The 26,438-nt window shown below is 38.6% G+C and overlaps 1 protein-coding gene across 1 annotated transcript in view; it reads left to right on the top strand.

Moving 5' to 3' along the window:
* The window catches only part of LOC132399067 (matrix metalloproteinase-16-like), a 204,003-nt gene that overhangs the window by 124,278 nt on the left and 53,287 nt on the right, over positions 1-26,438 (top strand). The window contains exons 5-6 of the mRNA XM_059979008.1: positions 5,844-6,005; positions 7,539-7,756. Of these exons, the coding sequence (XP_059834991.1) occupies positions 5,844-6,005; positions 7,539-7,756 (380 nt within the window). The remainder of the gene's footprint in view (positions 1-5,843; positions 6,006-7,538; positions 7,757-26,438) is intronic.

A 26,438-nucleotide genomic window follows, 5' to 3' on the forward strand; every position in this document is an offset into this window, starting at 1 on the left:
CTAGCATGCCACAGTTTGTGCAGCATCTGAGCTGTGTATCAGACAAGTCTATAAGCAGCACTGGGGCCCCACAGTGGACTGTATTGGCTCCCTTCCTTTTTACCCTGTGTACCCCGGACCTTAGATACAACACTGAGTCACATCATCTGCAGAAATTCTCTGACTCAGCAATAGGTGGGTGTATAAAGGGAGGACGGGAGGATGATTTCAGGGCCCTGGTGGAGGACTTTGTCAAATGGTACAAGTGAATCATCTGTAGCTCAACATCAGTAAGACAAAAGAGATGGTGATGGACTTTATGAAGACTAAGCCTGCACTGCTCCCTGTTGCTATTGATGGTGAGGATGTGGATGTGGTGACGACCTACGAGTACCTGGAGAACTTGAATGGAGACCAACACAGGCTGTGTACAAGAAGGACCAGAGTTGCCTCTGCTTTCTGAGGACACTGAGGACCTTTGGAGTATGCAGGCCTCTCCTTCACATGTTCTACTAGTCAGTTGTCACCAGTACAATCTTCTATGCGGTGGTGTGCTGGGACTATGGCATCAACTTGGGTGTTAGCAACAGGCTCCATTAGAAAGGCTGGCTCTGCAATTGGAGTCAAACAAAACACACTGGAGATTGTGGTAGAACAAAGGACCCTATGGAAAACCCTGGCAATTCTGGACAACATTTCTCACCCTCTGAATGCCACCTTGGCTGAACTGAGGAGTTCTTTTAGTCATAAGCTAAGACAACTGCACTGCTCCAAAGAGCGCTATATGAAGTAATTCTTACCCTTGGCCTTTAGGCTCCTTAATGAGTCAACTTATAGCCAGGGAAGTGATGACACCCCCACCCCACCCCAACAATGTTAGACTGTTTTGAGATAACTTATTTTTTATTCTTCTGATATTTGTATACCTGTGCAGTTTTAATGCTACTGTGACACTGATTTTGTGATTTTTTTTTTCTTCTATTCTAAATATTCATGTTTATTTTAAATTGTTATTTTAATAGTTTTTAAAGACAGTTTTGAGAGCTGTCACAACCACTAATCAAGGATTAGGTTACTGCTGCAAATATCCTGACATTTTGGGAAGGAAAAGTGTGGTGGGAGGAAATAGTACACAAAAAGAAAAATTGTCAAATAAGGCTTGCCAGATTTACCCCTCAGGATTAATCTTTGGTTTGCTTCAGCAAGCTAATTCAAACTTCCATTCCTTTTCCAAGGAAATAAATTATATAAGATCATGATGACAGCAGCTTATCAAGAAAATAATCACTTCTGCAAACCAGCTTCAAAAGCATCTGGGATGAATATTTTTCCTTTCTCTTACTAGGAGAATCCCAAGGTACATGGATGTGAGGATACTTGCCCTGTCTTGTGTTTGCATATTTCATCACACCAGAGATCACCAGGATGGCAAAATGGGTCTTGAAAATAAATCTTGGGATAGTGCATGGTGACATCCTGTTCATACTTTGATAACAAATTTACTTTTGAACTCTGAAAAATCATTTAATACTTGTATCGTTTACTTGTTTGTGAAGGCAAATTCTTGCCTTCACCACTGGCCCCCGTTACATGGAGTTGGGATGAGTGTGAGCCGTTCATTGCAGTGCAGTGGCCAGGTTGGTGCTACTCCACAGGTTTACTCCACACATAAATTTGTTTTCCTGGAGTCTCTTACAACCCTGCTCATTAAATCGCAGAATTTTATATTACCTGTCAATTTCAAAGCTTTGCTCCCTACACATAGTTCTACATCATTAATATAAAATACAGCAAAAAGAAGCAATGGGACTAGTACTGATCGGATTGGAGACCCTACAACACAGATCTGTTAAATAATATTAAAATGTACATAGTAAATTTTTAAAAATCCAGTCAAAATCTTCTGCCCTCATAAAGCAGTGAGAGAGAAAGAGAGAAATTGTCTTTTAACTCAGCAGGCAATCTCATTTTTGAGGTTGAGTTGCCAGCTCGATGCTCAACCCAGCATGGATGGAAAGCGTGCACAGGAGCTGGCTGGATTCAAACTTGGGACCTTCTGCCCCAAAGTCCAGCACCAATGCCACTATGCCACCAACCGGTGCATAAAACCATGAAGTGATAACAAAATCTGAAAATGCATAGATATGTTACTGCTTGAAATTTCTGTCCAAAGAACCTATTCATATTTGTGTAATTTCAGATATTGTCAGATTGTCATTGTTTTGATGGTTATTCCTTTGCTCTGTTTTGTCCTAACTCTGTATTTAAGTCAAAGTGGCCTTTGCTTTCCTGTATGTGATTCATCAATTTGAATTGCTGTTGGAAATCTGACATTTTATGCTTGTTTGACTTCTGCTTTCAAAACCAACGTCATGAGTTTGTTCAGCTGTTCTGCGTGCATCTTCTGTGTTTGGATGTGTGTGAAGGTTTGTGCATATATCTCTAGAAACAGGATCTGATACTGGCTAAAATGAATGTAATTTATCTTCTTAGCTAATTTATAATAGAAATTTATTAATAGACATATCCTAGATGATTCTACACAAATGTGCATATTGGTTTAAATAGTAGTTCGTGGTCAATCATGCATGCCGCTAATTTTATTTTCAAATTTTCACTCTTTCATCCTGAAGGTAGTGACTCATACTTCAGTTTTGATCACAGATGCTGCATCTCTTCAAAGCATAATGTTGTGTTCTTTATTTCTCAGCCTGTGTGGCTAGTGCCTACTGAAGTGTGAAGGGCATTGCTGCTGAGCCAAATAGGTTCCTATACTCATTCTGCAATAAGGTCTATTTAATGTCAGTTAAAGAGGAAACTTACCCCAGTGTTGCTGTAGACAAGTGGGCTATATATTTATTTGAGGCTCTTCAAATTAATGCAATAATTTTTATCATTGTAGAAAAAAATGCCAATTTATCTCTGTTAGTGCTGTACAAGTCCGATTGCTTTAGTGTCCGTTCATGTTCAGCACCCAATACTTGTTTCCATTCCAATCAGTAAAGCATAATGTGGGCATGATTATAACAAGCAACCAATCTCATTCGACTCTAACTTGAGATAAATTTAAATTTCAGTCTCCACTTCCAATAAAGCTCTGGTGCTGCAGAGAGAGGAAAGGAAGTCCTTGCTCATTTGAACATTGGCCCAGTGGAATGTAATGCTGCTCAGTATGCACACTGGGGTTGGAACTAACAGATTCACATGACACAGAAGGCTGATTTTAGACTTTGTGTAACTCCACTCAACAGGATTATGACCGTAGTGGTCATAAAGTTGTAAGCTTTGTTGTACTCGTGTATTAATTTTCCCACCTGGACCTTCATCAAAGTGCCAGAGTAATGGTGGTTCAATTGCAATAAGCACTTTAGAAAGACTTCAAGGGACCACAGGACCGTTCAGGCAGTATTCTCCTTTAATTTTATAGGTTCATAGAAGAGAATATGGAATTTAACTGGAAGTAACAATAGGGCTCCTCTCTGAAGGCATTCTCCTCATACTCTACCCTCAAAACAAACTTCTTTTACAAGATTTAAAAAAAAAGATAATTTTTGGGCAAGTCTGGAGAATGTTCCTCTTTTGCATCTCCTTGGATTACTTCAGACAACTCCAGAGCCTTGCAAGCATGCTAACTGCAACTTCAAATATAATCAACTCAACCTCACTGGAGGTTGTTGGAGATCGTTTCTGTCTGACTTTCACACTGCAAAGAAAGAACTTGCATTACCTGTGTGGGAAATTCAAATGATGATGATATGGTACCTCAAGAGATGGGCTGAGTTTAAAGGCCAGAAAATACCCCTAACAACAGTGAGAACTATAGCCCTTGAAGATAGAATAGAAGACACTTTAACTGGTATCCCAAGGAAAGAAGAAATAGAGTGCCACAATATTGCATTTAGATAAATAGATACTTCACTGATCCCAAAGGAAATTAGTGTGTCACAGTAGGATTACAAGTGCACAGGTATAACTATTAGAAGAGAAGTAGAAAGAATAAAACATGAGTTACCACAAACAGTCTAACAGGAGGTGGTCATCACTTCCCCGGCTATAGATTCATTCATTATAGAGCCTAAAAGCTGAGGGTAAGAATGACCTCATATGCTGCTCTTTGGAGTAGCGCAGTTGTCTTGGTCTATTACTAAAAGTGTTCCTTAGTTCAGCCAAGGTGGCATGCAGAGAGGGAGAAACACTGCACAGAATTGCCAGGTTTTTTCGTAGGGTCAAAATGCCAACAGTCCCTATCCCATGACTGACCCAAACTGTAATGAACATTTTGCTTAAAATAAAATTCAGTTGATTTCACTGGACATCAATTTTTTTGGGGGGGGAAAGGCTTCCTCCAAAATGTTATTTGTTTATGATAGGGTTTGAAGCTGAACAGAAATATAATTTCAGACTGCTTGTATCATTTAGGAATTTGGAGAAACAAGTTAATTGTTATTGAATATAATACATTCAGTTGCATAATTGTGCTGATGCTTTGCAATAAATTGACTAAGCTAAAAATGCTTTGTTGGTGATTTCATTTGTACTCAGTGTCTTCTTGCATAACTGTCCAACAATAATCAGCCAGCGTTGATGGATTCCAGTTGCCTTGATACAGTCCGTTCATGACTGCAATGTCCCAGTGAAACCTTTCACCATGCTTGTCACTGACATTGTTGAGATTGGCAGGGAAGAAGTCAGAATGGGAATGCAGAAAACGAATCTTTAGAGGCATGTTGCACTTCATGATTTTGTGTGCTTGAAGAATGTTGTCAACCAGCTGCACGTAGTTGCCAAGGAAATTTTCAACAGCATCCTTGAATGCCTTCCATGTGATTCTTCTCTGAGGCTAGTAGAAGTTCTTTGAATTGCCAGTCATTGATGACCTGTTTGACTTGTGTACCAACAGAAATGCCTTCCTTAGTCTTGGCATCAGCTATTCTAACTTGAATTATGAATTGAAATAACAAATATACGTGATGTCAAATTTCTTTAAAACAAGTGTGTGATATGGAAATTTATGGTGATTTCCATGACCAGCAGCCCAAAATCTATAAGGTACACCCAAAAATCAAACTTCATTTCAGTAGAGAGACAGAATAGAAACTCGGGCAAAAGGCATACAGATCTAGTCAAGTCAGATATCGTTACCCCTGCTTGCAATATTGCTCCAGCTGAAAGGGGAACAGGAGTCATTTCCTCTAATAAATCTTAAAATGGTATCCAGAGCAAATCTGATCTAAGAACAAAGATATCTATGTGGACAGCCACATCTCACAGAAAACAAGTTTTACGTAAATAAGAAAATGTGTTATAATCATTTCTAATATATACAGATTCTCATTTCTTCAGAACAAAAGTAACTATATTGATGATAATTATAGTATAAATTTACAAAACATACTCATACGCTGGAAAATCTATCAACCAATGTTACAGATGATAAAATCAGAAATCATTGTAGAGTAATGTTTGTAAAGCTTTATAAGATTAAGAAATTTTTTTAATGGTTGGTACAGATTTGTTAACATCTTCTGCAGATTAGCTTCCACACTTGGATGCTACTAAATTTTAATTTGAATATGAAGGAGGAATATTGAAATATGCTGTATTCTCTAAGGGAGCTAGTGTATATCTGCTAATAGCAGCAAAGCAGTATTTGATTCATATTTAATTCTTTAAGCATAGTTAATAAAATTGAATCTACCTTCTAAAATGGATCCTTATGACTTGTTTTCTTCCCTGCTTGTTCTGCTTATTCCTTTTTGCTTCACCAATATTATATTTCCCTACAAGTTATCACAGAATTTAAAAGTTGTTTTTTATGTTTACACGTAGAAATCACTTTGGATCCTTTTTCTTTTTTATTGTAGGAAATGACTTATTTCTGGTTGCAGTTCATGAGCTTGGCCATGCCCTTGGCCTGGAACACTCCAATGATCCCAGTGCAATAATGGCTCCATTTTACCAGTATATGGATACAGAACAATTTCAACTGCCGCTAGACGACTTGCAGGGCATACAGAAGATATATGGTTTGTAGCCATATTTACTTACTTGTATTGCTTGCACAATTTGTTTATTTTTCTCTGCCGTTTGGGTGTTTGACTATATTTATTTGAATGTGTTCTATTGAGCTGCTTTGCTTTGTGGCTGTCTGTAAGGAGACGAATCTCAAGGTTGTATAAAGTGTACATACTTATGATGTATACTTTCACCTTGGCACCCAGACATCATATTGATGTTGCCCATTCATATTGTGAAAAATGAAAAGTGCGTGTGTAACACCTATGTAGCACCGGTCTTATCACGTGTGACTAGTTGCCGCACTCTGTGAGAAAATCAGTCTACGCTAGGTGCTAGTAGGCCATCAGAAGAATCTCGGTATCAGAAGGGGGCAGTGAATAGAAACCACACCCTTCTGGAGATGAGTTTTGTTTATAAGGCAAAAAACAATATGTACAAAATATTCAAATGAGCAAGAACAATTCAAAATTCCAACATTCTGTTTAGGTTTCAAATCCGGGATATCAAACCAAAACAAATTCCTTTTTAATTAGAATCAGTGATATTCCTTTATTACTGTAATCTCTCTAACTAATTAGATCCAGTATTATCCCCTATTTAAAAGATCACAGACTAAACTTTTTACTTATCCCTAGTTTTAGTTGGAAAACCAAATATAATTCCTATTCTTAAGTATTATAGTTAACTTCAGTTTCAGTTCCAGGTAGTATATCTACAAGTTTCAATTCAAATTCTAAAATTATACATACACAGTTTAACTCCTTTCATGACAACTCTCCAACATTACAACTTTTAAGCAGAGTAAATCTATTCAGTAACTTATCAAAGTCTTTGAAAAATAATCAATTCTTGCAGAAAATCAAATTCTGATTTTTCAAATGAAAATAACTTGTACATCCAACTATATTAAATCCTCGTTGTCTTTATACATTTCTTTCCCACACTATTTCGTCAAATCTTCGGTAGCTTACCATCTTCTTAGTTCATTGAAATTAAATAGTTTATCATCCAAGGGAAGTCAATTCACAAATTGTACAAAAACTTGACCAAATCCCTTGATATTATTTTACAGAACTAATTCCTGACTACACGGTAGGGATCTTTGATTCTCAACTCTGCAGATATTGTCTCGTCATAGCTGCTGTCTGTCACAGCCATAGCTTCAATAAATATTTTGTCGCTATAGTTTCTCCTCCAGGGGTTTCACTACTAATTCCACTCCTAACAGTTTGTCTTTAGTTTCTAATCGTTGCTGGGTTTCTCTCATTTGGGTCCCGCCCAAATGTAGCTTTTTTTCAAATTCTCTTCTTTTTAAATCAGTAAACTTCATTTTCCTCCCTCTGGAGGTGGAACTTTCTAACATTACATCTTTGGGTTTAATTAAGCTGGGTTACACATAGTTTTTGTTTTAAACTGTGGCATTACATAAAAATCAGTTTTATGCTCAAGTGCCAAGTTGAAAACCCATTGCCTTTTTAATATCCAGAAGTTATTGAATGTTGTTTACAATTTCATGATTTTCTGTTTACATGTTTACATAGGCCCACCAGAAAAGATTGCACAACCTACAAAACCTTTAACCACAGTGCCACCACATCGCTCCAATCCACCATCAGATCCTCGGAAACCTAACAGACAACCACGACCTCCTCGCCCACCTACCAGGGATAAGCCTTCCCATCCGGGTATTAAGCCCAATATCTGTGATGGAAATTTCAATACGTTAGCCATTTTACGTGGTGAAATGTTTGTTTTTAAGGTAAGAGGTGATAAATATGTATGTAATATGCATTTTAGAGTAATATCTTTCATGGCAAAATGTTCACATTAGCTTTGCCAGAAAATGTGCCGCCTTTTAATCTTAATCACACCACACCTAGTAGCTGTCAATGTAGGTAGTGTAGAATAATCAATGAATATGTGGGATGGATGTGGCCTTGCTTTGCCGTGTTTATTTCAAGCTAAAGAAGTAACAGAGGGTAGGGTCACCATCTAATCATGTTTTACCCCATGTTTTGATAAATAGTTTTGAAAATTTTACACTGAGTTCATGTTTTCTCTTTGTCAAATTCTTAATCCTTTCAGTCAAGTAACATTCAGGATTGATAAATGATAATTCAAAAACCAGATTAACACTTCCACACACTTAGAAAGGTAAAAGTCAGAATTGCATGTCTACATTTAACTGTCGATACATGGAAAACTAGGCCAATACAGTTGCTGAGAAATCATATTATGCAATCATAGTTTCAGAAAAGTTGATGTAGGACTATTTAAGTTTGTTGGTTATCCAGCTGAAGTATTACCTCCATTCCTTCCACTCACCATGGATGCTTCCTGACCTGCTGAAAATTTCCAGTATTCTTTAATTTTATTGCAGAGTTCCAATACTTGCAATATTTCATGTCTGGGTAACTTACTTTTACAGATTTTATTTAATTGCAAAGAATTAATTAGGAGTTTTATTATATTTTTTAAACTTTAAAGTTTTAATATTAAATTTTAACAATTGAATAATTTCATTGCATTTGAGGGTGCATTTTCAGTAGCTAGCAGATATTGAAACATTGATCAGAATGAGATATTTTGAATTGATACTCACAGTATTGCAGACTTTTACAGCCCTTATTTATCAGCAATTACTGTGAAAATAACTTGGGAAAAGTTTTCAGAGTCTGTTTTATTGCCTGTGGTTTTCAAGAAAATAACTTCTACACATCCTACTTGGCCTTCAACAGCCTTACGAGTATAAACTGCTGAGCTGTCAGAGCTGTGATTGATGGTTACTGAATGATACAGTGAATGACATGTGAATTAATGTCACATTGTTCAGTGCAAAGGCTAATTATATATAGTACAACAAGTCTTCTGTATTGGAACTTGGTCTATTTATTTATTTTAGCTGTTCCAATCTATCTTGTTTCATCCCTTTACCCTCTCCCCACCCCACAAATGCTACCAATGCCTGGTTTCTTGCAGTCTGTTGAAATTGGGTCAAATTTTATGATGTATGGAGAGGCAGGCAAGTTATGAATAAAGAAAATACAACTGAACCCAAAAATGATGGTGTCAATACTATATGCTGATCCACAGCAAGCAGACCAGGTTAGGATGAAATGGCAGATAATGCTCCTTCACCACCAATTTTGTTTTTAGGTATCATTTCTATTACTTTAAAAGGCCTGCATCTATGCGCTTAAAGTGTTGTGTAGTTTATGATTTAAAATAGCTGCTGCATTGCAGAGTCCTTGATATGCTTTTTTGAAGAGAAAGTCGCAGGTGGAAAAAGATCAGGTTAGGAAAGCCCAGGATTTTCAGATTGGGTTTAAAACAATCCTACAATTGTTTCTAAAATAGATAGATAGATACTTTATTCATCCCCAAGGAGAAATTCAACATTTTTCCAGTGTCCCATACACTTACTGTAGCAAAACTAGTTACATACAGTATTTAACTCAGTATAAATATGATATGCATCTAAAATCACCCTCCCAAAAAGCATTAATAAATAGCTTTTAAAAAGTTCTTAAATAGCTTACTAAAGTGCATTGAGTGGTAACTTAAGCTCAGTCCTAACCCCGGCACTTTAACATGTCTTGCCCCTGGTGGTCGAATTGTAGAACCGAATGGCGTGGGGGAGTAAAATGGTTCTTTAAGGAGGTGCACCGCATAGGAAATATGTGCACCTATGTGATCGGACCTTTTTTAAATGAGGAATTGAATGAAAGTCTTCTCTATATAGCAGAGGTGGCCAAATGAGCAGCTCGTAATCCACAAGCAGCCTTTATGCTTTAGGTGCCGTGCTCAGAATCCACACAAAACAAATATTTATTCTGGTCCATGAGTGTATCTTAAGCATAAGGATGCTGAGAAGCAATTCATTCAGCACACAGTACCCTCCGACCTCACCAGGAATGCAATGGAAGGGCAATGTCCCATTATGTTAGTGAACGCTCACTGGGGATTGAGGGAAAGTGCTATGAAAGCCAATGCACTTCACCTTCTAATCATGTTAGATTGGCCTTAAAATGTTCATTACATTTTGGTATATATTGATGGTCAGACTGCATTCAGTTAAAGGAAAGCCTGATAGTTCCATGCAGGATATTTCTTTTGATTGGAGTATCTATACAAAGGAAGTTGTCCTCACTATTATAAAAAATCCAAATGTCCATTGACCTACAATAATTTTAAGGATCAAACAGAAAGATGAAAAAGAAATGAGAAATGTAGGCCAGAAAGAAGTAAGAATTTGCATTTGGCAAACCACCATGTATTATCAGCAAAGTATTACTTACACCAAAGTGATTACCTGGAATGAATCAAAAGTCTACCTCCAAAAATATTGTCTTGGAAAAGCATCAAGGGAAAACAAAGGAAGCTACTTTAAAGTCATGCCTGAACAGCTAATTAACACCAAGAAGGCTGAGAGAACAAGAGAACCAAGTTCTAAGGTTGAGAAATTTATTAGCAATGCAGGCAGTCAACAATGCAGGCAGTCAGGAACAAACGTTCCTAAGTCTGTCTTTAAGTTGGATTTGTATGTAAGTCGGACCAGCTACATCTGGTATTATTTAGTGTCAGTTAGTCAAACGTTCGTCTTAGTACATATTTTACCTTTCTATACATATAAAGCACTTAAGAAACACTTCCAAATATACTAATACATCTTAAACATAATACAGTACATAATACAGTAATAATAAAAGTAACTACATGCAGTTCCATCGATGTCTTGTGAGGTAACATTATGAAGGCCCTGGTGCTGGGGGTGGGGTTTCCAACTGGAGTCAATTTCTTGAAGTACGCATCAATTGAGGCTTGTACAGAGCTTTTCTTTTTGTCATAAATGGCCTTGTAGCAGCTGAGGTTCTCGGTAACTGCATGGTAAACTTTGGTAAGCCTCTCTGTATTAGGATCTTGCTCCTCTAACTTTGCCATCCCTGCTTCAATGAGACAAAAGGCTTCAGCTAACTCTTTCATCACAAACGTTTTTGGTTCCAGAGTTCCTAGGTCCCAATCTTCCTCAAATACTCTCATCTGCTGCTCTAGTTCCATAAGGTCTTCATTGGTCAGTATTAATGGCAATGTGGTCCAAATTAAAATGGTGGATGGTGTTCTCCTTCCTCGAGCCAATGCGCAGTTTCAGCGGTTCAATGTTTTCATAAGCATCACAACGTAGTGTGTGCGTTCGTTATTACAAGCCATTGTACTTAACTCGAATTTTCAATATAATAGGCTTCATGGCAGACTGTCCGTTAGTACGAGTCGTTCGTAATTCGGGAGTTCGTAACTCGGGAACTGCCTGTATTCATGTTCTGGTGCAGAAATTATTATGGAAGTATTGTAGAACAGGCTGCAACTGTAGACTATAAGACCATAGGATATATGAGCAAGACATAGGAACAGAATTAGGTCATTTGATCCATTGAGTCTGCTCTGCCATTCTATCATGGCTAACATATTATCCCTCTTAACCCCATTCTCCTGCCTTCTTCCCATAACCTTCGATGGCCTTACAAATCAAGAACCAATCAACCGCTACTTCAAATATACCCAATGACTTGGCATCCATAGTAAATTCCAGAGTTTCACCACCCTCTAGCTAAAGAAATTCCTCATCATCTCTGTTCTAAAGTGGTGTTCTTCTATTCTGAGACAGTACCCTCTGGTCCTTGACTCCCCCACTACAGGAAACATCTTCTCCACTTCCAATCTATCACAGTTTTACAACATTTGATAGATTTAATTGGGATCCCACTCATTCTTCTAAACTCTAGCAAGTGCAAAATTAGTCATGAAACAGTCCTCATACATTAACCCTTTCATTCCCAGGGTCATGCTAATATACCTCCTCTGGACCTTCTTCAATGCCTGCACATCCTTTCTTAGGTAAGGGGCCCAAAGCTGTTCATGATACATCAAGTGCTGTCTGACCAATGCTTTATAAAAACTCACCATTCCATCCTTGCTTTTACTGTATATACTTCTCTCAAAACGAACATCAACATTGCATTTGCCTTCCTTACCACTGACTCAATCTGCCAGTTAATCTTTAAGGAATCCTGTATGAGGACACCCAAGTCCCTTTGCACCTCTGATTTCTGAATTTTTTCTTCATTTAGAAAATAGTGTATGACTTTATTCCTTCAACAAAAGTGCATGGACATGTACTTCCCTACACTGTATTCCATCTGCCACTTCTTTGCCCATTTTTCTAATCCACCTTAGGTCCCTTTACAGACTCATTGCTTCCTCAACAGTACCGGTCCCTCCACTTATCGTATGCAACTTGGCCACAAACCCATCGATTTCATCATCCAATACATTAACATATAGTGTGAAAAGAAGCAGTCCCAAAACGACGCCTGCGGTACACCACTAATCAAAAGCACCCAACCAGAAATGGTCCATGTTTTCCACTCTTTACCACTTGCCAGTCACTCAATCCTCTATTCCAACCCCAGGAGGACAAGGCTTTAAAGATGATGCACAAATCACAATATACAATTGGATATTGTCAACAAGTGCCAAAAATAAAGTGTCTTCAATTTAAGTCTAGTGTGTAAAGTATGAGTAATTGCACTCCATAGCAAAGTTCATCAAATCAAAGATTATTGAACAGACTTCTTGGATGATGAGATGAACTCCTCACCTCATGATTTACCTCATTACGACCTTGCCCCATAATGTCTACTTCCACTGTAACTCTCTCTGCAACTGTTACACTATATTGTGCCTACCACCTGCCAGTTTGTACTCCTTCCCCACCTTCATATTCTGGCTTCTTCCCCCTTCTTTGCAATCCTGATGAAGGGTCCCAGTCGGAAACAAACTGTTTATTCTTCTCCATCGACCTGCTGAGTACCTCCAGCATTTTGTGTGTTGCTCTGGATTTCCAGCATCTGCAGAAACCCTTGTGCTTACTATATTCTGCACTCTCCTTTGGCTTTTCCCTTGTTCTACCTCAATGTACTGATGTTGTGAAATAATCTGTATGGATAGCATGCAAAAGCAAAGTTTTTTCACTGTACAATGGTACATGTGATAATAATTAACCAAATACCATTTACCAACTATCAATAGCCCGTCCAAAAACTAAAATCCAGTGTATCGACTTGCTGGCCTCCTAATCAGACGTGATGTAAACTGCAAGTGTTTAGTGTTGATTGTCTATATATAAGATGGTGTTTTAGCAATTTTAAAAATGCATGCAGAAAGGTCATAATTGACTTGTATATTATCACATGTGGATCCATGTATAAGCTGCTGTTATTATTGAGAGTGGTACAAGAAATTAGTTTGCATCATGGTAGTAATGCTAAAAATAGCCATGCTTCATCCAGAAATCCCTTAATACAATGTATGTACGTATTTATTTATCTAGTGACAGCCCTTCAGCCCGTTGAGCCACACCACTGCAGCAACTCCACAACCTCAATTAACCCTATCCTAATCACAGGACAATAAACAATGACCAATTGACCTACTACCCAATACATCTTTGGACTGTGGGAGGAAACCAGAGTGCCTGGGAAAAGCTAAGGATTCCGCGAGGAGGACGTACAGAGGCGCCTTGTTGAATGGCGCTAGAATTGAACCCGAAGTCTGAACGCCCTGAGCTGAAATAGCATCATGCTAATCACGACACTACCATAGGCTAGTGTCTATAGGTTTGGTCCTGCCTATATCTTAGTTTTAATTATCTAAATATTACAGAATGCAAACATAGTATATTACTGTGCACTCAATATAGTTATGATCAAAGTAGCTTCACAGTCTGCATTTCCACAGGAAACTAGAACAGCAGGAATGCCAGGTTTGTTGATGGAGTATGAGTAGTTAAGATTCATCATTACATTTGGGACCAGATGGCTAAGATAAAGCTGTCTTGTAATTAATTTTATTATTATACATAATTTTATTCATTTATTCTCGCTTCATATAAAATATCCAACTATACTAGTGGGACACAGCAGTCAGTTCCATATTTTGAAGATACCAATGTAGTGACTATTTACAAATGTTTCAATTTTTGGCTGTGGAACTCACCTGAAAGACTCATCAATTGCTTGCAAACTTGAATGAATTTAAGCTTCAAAGGTTCATTTTATTGTCAATGTATGCGTGCACAATACAACTCTGATATTTGTCTTCCCCAGAAGGCAATTATGGGAGCCAATGAAAGAACAGAGAACAACCCCCTCCCTAAGGAAAAAGAAACCTCTCCCACTCCCTCACTCACACAAGCTGACAGATTGCCCACATGGAAAACAACAGCTGGAACACTAAACATCAAACCCCTAACTCCCTCCTTCACAAACAAACAGTGAAAATAACATCAAACCCCCTCCCTCACAAAAATGAACCACAATAACATCAGACCTCTAAACACACTCTCATGCACAAAAACTAAAAGATCACCCACAGAGAACCAACATGAATCTCAGACCCCAAAACCTCAACCCCTGCATCTCTCAAAAACAAACATGTCACTCACTCAGCACCCCAACCTACCAATTGGCAACAAGAAAGAAAACATAGAAAACTGAAGGGTAGCAATATAAACTACAGTCCAATAATCACAATTCTGAGAATGTTGAAAACATCCTCCACATCAGAATCCAATTTAGTCCTTCAGTAAAGAGTGACTGATCATGCAGGAACAATGTTTGTGACTTCCATATGCAGTCACAGATATGCACACAAAATATACACGTCAACAGTTCTTCAGCTCTGACTCCTTCAAAAATGTTCTTAAGAGTTGTCATCTTGATCAATCTTTCATTCAACCTTTCAGAGGTCTCCTTCCGTTGCCAAGCTCTCATTATTTCTTCTATTCTTTAGTAAACACCTTGGAATTTTATTTTTACATGAAAGCATCTACTTGCAAACCTGTTGTTCCAGCATTTGAATGCTAACATTTTTATCTGAGATGCGTCATTTTTTCTGTAGTTTCCTTTTCAGTTTCACATGTATTTAAGTTCATAATAATGTATGCACAAAAAGTATTTGAGTTATTATGATTACTTACATGATAGATGTACCTCATCCATCATATCTAACATTTTGTATCCAATGCCTTGAGCTAGAAGGTGAATAACGAGAAGCCCTTGCTCTGCTCCCATGACATGTTTTTCATTGCACTAGTTCTCTGAAGTTTAATGTTTTGGTTTATGACATCCATCATTGTGTAATGGCTCAATTGATTGCCCCCAAATTATTATCCATGTGCCCTACATTTATGTTCCCTCAAAGCCATTTCAACACAAAGTAAAATATGCTATATCATGTCGACAAAGGTTATTAAAGATTATCAGTGCTACCAACATGTGATATTTCATTTTTGAATTTTCCATCTAACAAGATGGGGTAGGTCATAAATACGACCTGTTTTGTAATTGAATTAAATGTTCAGCACCTCTTGAATCTGTGATAAGCTTTAGGCCAGCTGTTAATTTTCTTGGGTCTGCAATTTGTGGCATTGCCTTGTGAAAGCTGGTGTGACTGACAATGCTCTTAATGTTAATCATGATAACAGCTGGTAGGGAAAATTTACTTATGACCACAGCCCCATCATCTATTAAGTTCTGGTCTCAAACTACAAAGCACCCATCAACCTCCTTCTCCCCTCCACACTCCATTAAGCTCTTTCCTGAAGGAAAGTTGCAGATTGTGTTCCATGCAATTTGGGTATATACAGCTTCAGAAGGGGTGCAGAAAAAGTATTACTAGAATGGTACTAGAGTTAAAGGCTGCAGTTACATTGAGAGACTGGGAAACTAGAGTTCTGCATGGTGTGAAGAAGATTAAGAGAATATTTGAGAAAAGGAAATAATAAATGAATTTGATAGACTAAATGGTACACAAACATTTACAATAACAAGTGGATTAGAAATCATGGCTTTCAATTAGAACCAATAATTATATGTTCATTTGTTTACATGGGGTGCCGCACCTAAAGACAAGTGGGTACATGTTTAAAGAGTGGAGAATTTTTTAGAGCATTAGGAGATGAATAAAAATTATAGATCTAGTACTAGAGCTAGTACAGTGATGATGTCCTATACCATATTATTCTTGGTGATTCTTTGGTTACTTCCAGGTCATTGCATATCAAACTATTTATTTGATACATAAATTTACGAGGATGTTGCCTGGATTGGGGAACATGCCTTATGAGAATAGGTTTTTCCTTGGAGTGACAGAGGATGATAGGTGATCTGATAGTGGTGTATAAAATGATGAGAAGCATTCATTATGTGGATAGTCAGAACTTTTTCCCAGGGCGGAAATGGTTAGAATGAGAGGGCACAGTTTTAAGGTGCTTGGAAGTAGGTACAGAGGAGATGTCAGGGGTAAGTTTTTTATGCAGAGAGTGGTGAGTGCATGGAATGGGCTGCCGGTGACTCTGTTGGTGGGGGATACGATAGTGTATTTTAAGAGACTTTTGGATAGGTACTTGGAGCTCAGAAAAGTAGGTTATTGGTAACCCTAGATAATTTCTAAGGGAAGGACATGTTCGACACAGCTTTGTTGGCCAAAGGGCTGTATTGTGCTGTAGGTTCTCTGTGTTTCTCTAATGCCTTAGAATGTTCCTGAAAGGGAACGAAGATAATGCAAGGTACAATCTACTGCATATCTAAGTCTTTCAGATTCTCAGATAAATCTTGCCTTCCCCGGTTAAGAGGCAAACATATTCACTGTAATTGAACATCTCTTGGTATTATTTCCAGGCTCAATTTTGTCTTTTGTTCTCATGTAAAAAATTCAAGCTGTATACAAGCAAATTATAAGTAATTTTCTGCCACTGCCTCTTGACAGGCAACTTTGCCTATCAGAAGTGCAAGGCATTTTAAGTGAGTGTTTGTAAAGTATAATGCAATCTATGCCTGTGTTTCTGTTGATTTGAGGAGTTGTCAGTCCATTGTTTTTGTTTAACATTTGGAGCTCCTTGGCTCATTCACTAGCATTAAGGTCACACTGCTCCTCCAAATCCTCATGATGATGTTAAATAGATTCTTGTGTAATTGCCTTGCACTTCTGGCACTTTATACCATACATGATAAAGCTCAATTTCTGCATCATAAGAATTCCTGAAAAATATGACTGTCTAGCCACTTTTCAGACATTCAAGATTAACTTTTTCTTCCCTAGGTTTCAAGGATGATTTACTTCCACTGGTTTTGTGTATTTTAAATGATTACTGAGACCATTGTGAGAAGTGCAGACTTCTGCATAGATGGAGCAGAAGGTAGCTAAAGGTCAAGACGGATGGTAATTTGGCGAGGTGGTGTGTTCCTTCCTGCATTCACAACCGCCAATGTATGGATTCGAGATTCTCAATACTGTCTTAACGCATCTGCTGCATGACTGTCCAGAGATTCGGAAGACTGTGGCACTGTTGCATTTTTCACAGAAGCTTTGAGAACATCCTTTAAAGTTATACTGTGCCCATCTCTTTCTGTAACAGAGATTGGCATCAAGTGTCTGTTTCAAAAATCTCATATAGAGTGTGTCCAACATAAACTGTCTAATGGAATGGAGTAACTGTTGCTAGTGACTCAGTACTTGAGATGAGAGAGTAAACTAATATTGGGTCACTTGCCTTTCCATGAAGATTTTGGAGAGATGCCATTGATGTTCAGGTTTCAGCAAGAAGTGTAAAGGAAGGCCTGCATCACTGCCTCATGGTAAACTGTGAGCCAAATCTGAAGTCTGTATCTTCAAATACCTTTTTCCATCAATCTATACACATAATCCCTTCACTAATTGCCTTTTCTCAACAGAGATGTGCAAAGTAGCTCATGTTTTTTCAAGGTCGTGGCATAATTATTATCAGAGGGTATGTTGTACCAAAAGGGTAGTTTTGCAAAAACCTTTGTTATGGCTGTTGAATGGTTGCTTATATGTTCTTGTGCATCAGTGCTCAAGTTGATACCCTGGAGCTCAGCTTCCAAGTGTGCACAACTCAAGTTCAAGTTTGATTGGTACACATGAATACAGTCAAATGAAACAGTATTCCTCGGGGGCCATGGTGCAAAGTGCACTACCAGCAGTCACAAACCGCACAAGGCACACATAGCACATTAGCAGTAGAACATGCTGTTGCAAAAAAATGAGTCCAAGCCCCTTAGTGTCATGGCCCATAGACTGACGGTGTATGGAATGTTGTCCTGGAGCCACGTTTCTGCAAGAACAAGCAGGCAGCAGCCATCATCGTGTGCTAGTGCAGCCAAAGGTGAACACAATCCAGCTTGACCTCCTCCAATCAAACATTGGAGGGCAGTACAGTTGAGAGGGGCCAGACCCCAGCCCAGCACATACTCCAGCTCTCTCCCACACCACTTCTGAGGTCTCCTTCCCTGGGCAGGTTCAACAGGCAACCCCGTGGCACGTGAGCCTTGTCCACGCAACAACGGAGGCCGCACAGCTTCCCCACCATCGGTCTCATCAGTGAAATAGCAGTGTTCTACATTACCAATGTCCAAGATGATCATTTGCAGTGCGCACTGCCTCCATGCACCATCTCTGATGCTGTCCATCTTGGGCTGCTGTAGTAGACAGCGACATGGTACACGACAAATCCAGCTCCACTGCTATCAAGCAACTCACTTGTGGGGTAGACCTGCAGTACTCGATCTTCTTAATATCCAGCAGAGTCTTACGATCATAAAAATAGTCCTTTTTCGGACCCAGAGCACCAAGCACACCACCATCTTACCAGAAACTGTAAGTGTCTTCTGCGTACTTCCAGCATGACTGCTGAGGTATGGATAACTTTGGTTCTGGAGATTAATTGTTTAAAGTTGAACAGTGTCTATCGATTCTGAAGATCAGCTGCATTCATACAGAAGGTTAGTTGGAGGGGAGATGGAACATTGTAGCAAAATTGAGAAATCTGCTGGGCCAGAACAAAAGCGTTGCTTGACATTGGTCTTTGCTGAAATCATACAAGCCATGAGCCTAATCAACAGGTCAATAACACAACTTTATGGACTATCTAAACAACCATTAGCTGGAACTTTTGTAATTCAGGATCATTGTTCCTGCTTTAGACTCATTTTCAGAAACAGTACAGAACTGAGCACGATTAGGATTATTCAGCAGCTGCAATCAGTAGTTATTGTAATAAGTTAATATTTTCATAGTTGCTGTTGCAACTAATTAAATATATTCTGATTAGCAGATGCAATTTCTTACTAGATGTCACAAAGACAGAGCCTCTGCTGTTAACTTTGCATCAGATGTCTCTTTCTATGCAACACACACACACAAAATGCTGGAGAAACTGAGCAGGACAGGCAACATCAATGGAAAAGAGTATAGTTGATGTTTTTGGCCAAGACCCTTCATTATGTCTCTTCTTCCCCCCCCCCATCTTTATAAATAAGAATTTGAATTAAGATCAAAACTTTGCACAAGAAATTTGATGACTGTAATTACTTAGAGCAGCTTCATGTCATTGGAAATGTTTTGCACTTTTACATACTGACAGTTATGTTTTCATTTGACAGAAATTATTTCTTCTAAGAAAGTAGCAAATTGATCTTTAACTTGTTTTTAATACACTTAAACTGCTATAACATTAAATTGGAAATTATTTGCTCTAATTGCACAGTGTGAAGTGATGCAGTTTGTGAAGGTCCTAGGTCAAAGGGCACAGGTGGATAAGAAAGGCGGTAGGGAGTGGAAAGCATATGGGATGCTAGCTAATCATCTGAGCCATAGCATATATGTACAGGGAGGCATGGTACAAATTTATAAAACTACACTTGGAAAACTGTGTGCAGTACGGGTTCTCACACAAAAGGAGGGGCATGGTTACACCGGAGAGGGTGCAGAGATTTACAATCATGTTGCCTGGTTTAAAACATTTCAGTTAAAAAAAAGTTAGATAAGCTGTTTTTGCTTACTTTGTAGCAGGGAAGGCTGAGGTGTACCACCAAAGTTTTGAGCAACATAAATAGGGTAGTTTTCTCCTTTAATAAGGACTTCCAAAAGTAGAAAGATTGAAAGTGAAAAGTAAGAGCATCTGAAGGGATCTGAGGGGGGAAACATCATCCAGACTGTGGCTGGAATCTGGAGTGCCCTGTTTGAGGTGATCAAAGTGGATATTCTCACAGTAGTTGAAACTAATCCCAATGAGCAATTCAATAAAGGCTGTGGACCAAGTCCTGATGAATGGAATTGTTATAGATAGGTACTTATAGTCGTATGAAAATGGTAAGCAAAAAAGCCTGTTTCTGTGCTGAACAACTATAGACTCCATCGTTTGGCAAAGTAATCCTCTGCACTTCAAGTACCTCTACTGTAATCTCCCTCACTGTACACCTTTGCACAGCCTGGAGTCTGTGAAATGATCTGTAAGAGTGGTTAGTGTAGAAAATACAAATAATAACTTAAGATGTTTTTCTCTAAGCATTTGATGAGATAGTTTCCAGGTTGTCTTGCACACTATTGTGTGCCCCTGTTGGAAAGAAATGTAGGTGTTAGGTAGACTGGAATAGCTGTTGATCAGAATGTCCTCACTGAGGAATTACCTGACATGATATTTGTTATCCAAAGATATTAAAGAGTTAGAGAATGAAGAGAAAAATTGCAAATCAATTTAACCTCAGCAGGAATTTCAAATTAGTCTATTGTTGATTGTTCCATGAACAGAATGTTGGTTTAATCGTCCTATACCCCAAAATGTTTGATGAAGTTCCACACTAGAGACCATTGAGTAAATATGGATTTCAAGGTATTTAAGGCTAATTATTGAACAGATGAGCTCCTATACTATCCTTTCTCTTAAAACATAATGAGTTGTAGTCACTATTCCTAAAATGTTCAGACTCTATCAGGTCTGTCACTAGGTCTGGCATATTTTCCAAAACTGGGTTCAGTGTGTTTTCTCCTTGAGTTAGATTCTCCACATATAGTTCCAAGAAATCCTCTTGAATGCACTCAAGAAATTCCACTTCATCAAGCCTTTTGTATGAAAGGAGTTCCAATCAGTAATGGGGAAGTTAAAGTCCTTCACTATGACAAGAACACAGTTGTTCCTACACCTTTCCATAATCAGTCTACATACTTGTTCTTCCAACCCTTGGTGGCAAATTATGCAAATAATTACACTATTGTAAGCAGTTCAAAGTAAATTTATTATTACAGTATATATATGTCATCATATACAACCCTGAGATTCATTTTTGAGGACATACTCAATAAATCCAAAAACCGTAGTAGAATCCATGAATGACGGCATTAACAAGGCAGACAACCAGTGTACAAAAGACAGTGCAACTGCAAAAAGAAAGAAAAACAATGAATAAATGAGAAACAAATATTAAGAAAATGAGATGAAGAGTCCTTGAAAGTGAGTCTGTAGGTTCTGGGAACATTTCCCCTTTGGTTCAAGAGCCTACTGAGTTGAGAGGGAATAACTGTTCCTGAACCTGGTGATGAAAGTCCTGCCACTCCCATAGCAACTTCCTGGCAGCAGTAGTGAGAAGAGAGCATGCCCTGTGTGGTGGAGGTTCTTGATGATGAATGCTGCTTTCCTGTGACAGCACTCCATGGAGATTCACTCAGTGGTGAGAAGGACTTCTCCTGTGATGGACTGTACCATATCCACTGCCTTGTGTTGTATTTTCCATACAGTCACATTCGTGTTTCCATACCAGGATGTGATGCAGCCAGTCAGTATACACTCTACCACACATCTATAGAAGATAATCCAAGTTACAGAAACTTCTAAGGAAGTAGAGATGCTATTGTGCAAACACGAGGAAATCTGCAGATGCTGGAAATTCGAACAATATGAACATTGATTTCTCTAACTTCAGTTAATGACCCTCCTCCCCTTCTTACCCCATCCCTGACATATTTAGTTGTTTACCTGTTCTCCATCTCCCTCTGGTGCTCCCCTCCCCCTTTCTTTCTCCTGAGGCCTCCCGTCCCATGATCCTTTCCATTCTCCAGCTCTGTATCACTTTCGCCAATCACCTTTCCAGCTCTTGGCTTCATCCCACCCCCTCCTGTCTTCTCCTATCATTTCATATTTTCCCCCTCCCCCCACTACTTTCAAACCTCCTACTATCTTTCCCTTTGGTTAGTCCTGATGAAGGGTCTCGGCCCGAAAAGTCAACAGCACTTCTCCTTATAGATGCTGCCTGGCCTGCTGTGTTCCACCAGAGATGCTATTGTGCTTTCTTCGTAATTGCCCTTATGTGCTGGGCCCAGAGCAGATCCTCCAAGGAATTTAAAGTTACTGACCATCTCCAGCTCTGATCCTCTGCTGAGAATTGGCTCATGGACTACTGGTTTCCTTTAGAAGTCAATAATCATCTCCTTGGTCTTGCTGACATTGAGTAAGAGGCAGTTGTTATGGCAACACTCAGCCAGATTTTTAATCTCCCTCCTGTATCTTGATTTGTCACCACCTTTGATTCAGCCTTTGACAGGCAGTGGAGAGTTCTTAGCCAGACAGTGATAAGTGTAAAGCGAGTAGGGCAGGGGGCTAAGCGCACAGCCTTGTGGTGCACCTGTGCTGATAGAGATTATAGAGGAGATGTTATTACCAATAAAAATTGACTGTGCGGTTCTGAAAGTTAGGAAATCGAGGATCCAGTTGCACAAGGAAGTATTGAGGCCAAGGTTTTGAAGCTTATTGATTAGTTTCGAGAGGATGATATTACTGATTGTCAAGCTGTAGTGAATAAAGTGCATCCTGATGTTTGCTTCTTTGCTGTCCAGATATTCCAGGGTTTAACACGGAAATTTTCTGTACCAGTCTACCAGTTGTTGTAGACTGGTACAAAAAATATCTATCTAATGGAATACTTGTCTTTATTACCAGAGGACTGGAGTTAGCCAGAGAAGTAAACTAAGTTCTGGTTAGACACTTTTTAAGAAACGTAAGTAATCCTTTGCACCACACCTTAGGAAGTATATATTTCCCTTGGAAGAAGGGCAGTGTAACTTTGGCAGAATAACATTTTAAGTCTCTAAGTTCAATGGGGATAAGGTTACATAAGCTTAGATTTGAAGGAATGTATAAGTTTAAGCAAACCTGATCACATACTCCAGATAGTAAGGAACTATTGTGCTATTATTTTGCCAAGAAATATGCAACAATAATCTGCCTAATATTATTCCAAAAAATCTAAAATAGAAAGTAAAATCTGTTAGTGCTAGTCCAAAATTGTGCTGGTGTATTCTTTTGTGAAGGATCAAATTTCCTACATTAATAATACTTTCTATTGCAGCTCTGACTTCAGCAGCTTTGCCCTTAAAGGATCACAGCACATCTTAACCCACACTCACTCAGCTGCTAGGAGTGTTGGTAAGGAATGGGTGTACATACACTGATGGGAGGTGAACGTTACAGTGTCCTTTCATTGGAGATAAGGGAGCTGTGCACACAAGAGACATCACATTGTCTAGAGAGGACACGTGGAATAAAATTGCCTAGGCGGTGTCTATGAAGGGATAGATTACATTTGTGAATGACTTCACATTTCAGAATCCTGCACTGCAGCCTGATGAGGTTACTAATATCACATTGAAGTCACACAAAGTGAAAAGTTCCCACTGATCATTGAGTTTTTCTTGATTTCTGTACTGTGGCAGTCAGCAGTAAAGAGTCATATGAAATATTTCAACAGAGGCTGCACTAAGAATTCTTCAGCAAACTTTCTGAGACAGCTACCCTACAAAGACTTCGTAGACAGTGTGACTCTTGTGCTCATTTGCTGTTTCTAGTTTGCCGAGCAAGTAAACACAAGGCTGCATCAACCTCTGAGTCAAAATCATCATTATCCCCACTCTCAGAAACCTTGCCTCAAGATCCTTGCAAGCTCTCTGTGCTGAAATATGTCACATATGACAATTTGTTGCTCACAGCATCATTTCAAATGCTACACAAGCAAACTGGGAAGCTTTCAGTTTTTGACATTGCATGATATTTGCTAGTGTTACTTGCATTCGAATTTCAAAGCGGCATTTGGCTTCCAAACATATGGGCAGTCAATGAGTACTCTTATAGCTTCCTCCCAAGGTTTCCGCCTTTTTCATCAGATGTTCTTTTCATCTTTGCTTTTCAGGTTTAATAGTCATGGAACCCCTCCCATACTTACAGGACTTTGTTTGGCATTTGTGGCTACATGATTTTAAGGGTAGTAACTAGTATCCCAGTTAGACTGAGTCTAGTTGAGGTTTGATTGGCAGCACTTAATCTATTCTTTCACCAGAAATGCATCTGAGCCTTTAAATGACTTTCAGTTTGTACAATCAGTGTTATTAAAAACTGTTTTTTCTGTACATGAAGAGCACTTGCTGTAATATAAGACAATGGTGTTAAAAAGCTGATTAGAAACAGATTTTGGGTGTAGTATAATGGCTGAAATCATTTGAGTGAGCTGGTCACCAGACATACAGTCAGGGTTGAACAAAGCTCTCAAATTAGAAATGCCGTACCTTACTAATGATTGTCATTAATTATATTAACATTATCATTAATGTATTTAGTGTGCTCAAAAATAGTTAATGCTATGTTGTTTTAATTTTTTGGGGCATGGAGCAAATTTCTATATCTAAGCTTTTTAGGAATGAAGATATGGAATCATAGAGCAACCATCTATTATCACTCTCTGGCTTCTTCTTAAAGCCAATGTCAAATATAATTTACAACTTCATCCTGAATGCCACACAAATAAACCTTTTGGACCAGCCACCCATGTGGGACTTACCAAACGCCTTGCTAATTTCCTATTAGACAATGTCCACTCTCTTGTTAACCTCATCAAAATTCTTAAGATGAAGCCATGTTGACTATCTATAATCAGGCTGTGTTTATCCAAATACTTAGTATCCTGTCCCTTAGAATACCTTACTGTAATTTACCCACTTCATGAGGCTCACCGGTTTAGAGATTCCCGGCTTACTCTTAGAGACTTTCTTGAAAAAATGGAACAACATTAGCTATCCTCCAATCTTCTGACTCCTCACTCTTGGATAAGAACATTTTAAATACCTCTGCACAGCCTTTGCAAATTCTGCACTAACCTCCCACAGATTCCGAGGGAACACGTTGTCAGGCCCTGTGGATTTATCAAATCTAATTTGACTCAAAGCAGCAAGCTCCTCTTTTGTAATCCAGATACAGTCCGTGATCTCAATGCTGTCTTGCCTCAGTTCTATAGACTCAATGTCCATCTCCTGAGTAAGTACAGATGCAAAAAAATCTATATAAGACCTTTCTACCCCTTAACCAGGGCCTCAATAAAACCAAGGCTCCCTAAACCTGTTAGACTTGCTCTTATTTTGACAGGAACATACAAACCATTTACCCTCAATATTTCACTTTTAAAGGCCTCCCACTTACCAAGCATCCCTTTGCCAGATAACAACCTATCTTGATTGATACCTCTTTGATCCTTTCTGAGGCCATCAAAATTGACCTTTCTCCAAGTAGAATCTCAGCCCAAGGACCAGACCCGTCCTTCTTAATTATTTCAGAACTAGTGGAATTATGATCACTAGATTCAAAGTGTCCTGTACACACAATTATGAAACACTTCTATACATAGAGGGTGACATCTTCTGTTAAAGCCAATCAATGATTAGGTCAGTTGCTAATTCGAAATCTCAGTTTTATAGATCTTTAATAATGGAAGGTGTGGGAAATAAGAATATTTTGTATTACTTTCCTTATGACATAAAGCAGGGCTATATGGTGCATTGAATCTATGCCAATTCATAGGACGATCTCGTCAATTCCATTCACCCACTTATTGTAACCTTTTCTCTATTTATGTCCTTTAACACACCTGTAATTCTTCTACCTCTCATGAACTGAGGGGGATTTACAACATCTAATTACCTACATTGCCAAGAACAATCATGGTCTTGGAAAGATCACGATCGGCCATGTCATACGGTATGATACATAAGGAGGATGAATTACCTACCAAACATTATAATGCAGGAAAAATCTCAGTTGTGGAGAAAATGTGTGAATTCCACCCAGAAAGCTCCTGAGATCAGTATTGAACCTAAGTCACTGGAGCAATGAGGCAGCACCAATACCTGATGTTTAACTATACCACCTAATCTAAAATAAGAAGACAGCTCAATCTCACTGATAATTGAACAACCTTGGGGAGCTAACAAAGCAACTTCTAGATCATTTTTGTATGCTCCTATGCCAGTAATTTTAAAGCTCAAATAATTCCACTTGTCATGAGTCGTATATGTGATATTCCACATTTAAAACATTCTTTATGTAGATTAGGATGATGTTTACTATATATTTAATGTTGGAAATGAAGCAGCTATGAGCAGCATTGAAGTTTTGTCATCTAATAACTCAGTTGTGTATATTAGCATCAGGGGATCTCACATTAAAGCTAACCTTTATACATTATAGCTAAAGAGAAAAAAACTTCATATGC

Source organism: Hypanus sabinus, chromosome 1 (assembly GCF_030144855.1).
Source record: "Hypanus sabinus isolate sHypSab1 chromosome 1, sHypSab1.hap1, whole genome shotgun sequence".
Lineage (NCBI taxonomy): Eukaryota > Metazoa > Chordata > Chondrichthyes > Myliobatiformes > Dasyatidae > Hypanus > Hypanus sabinus.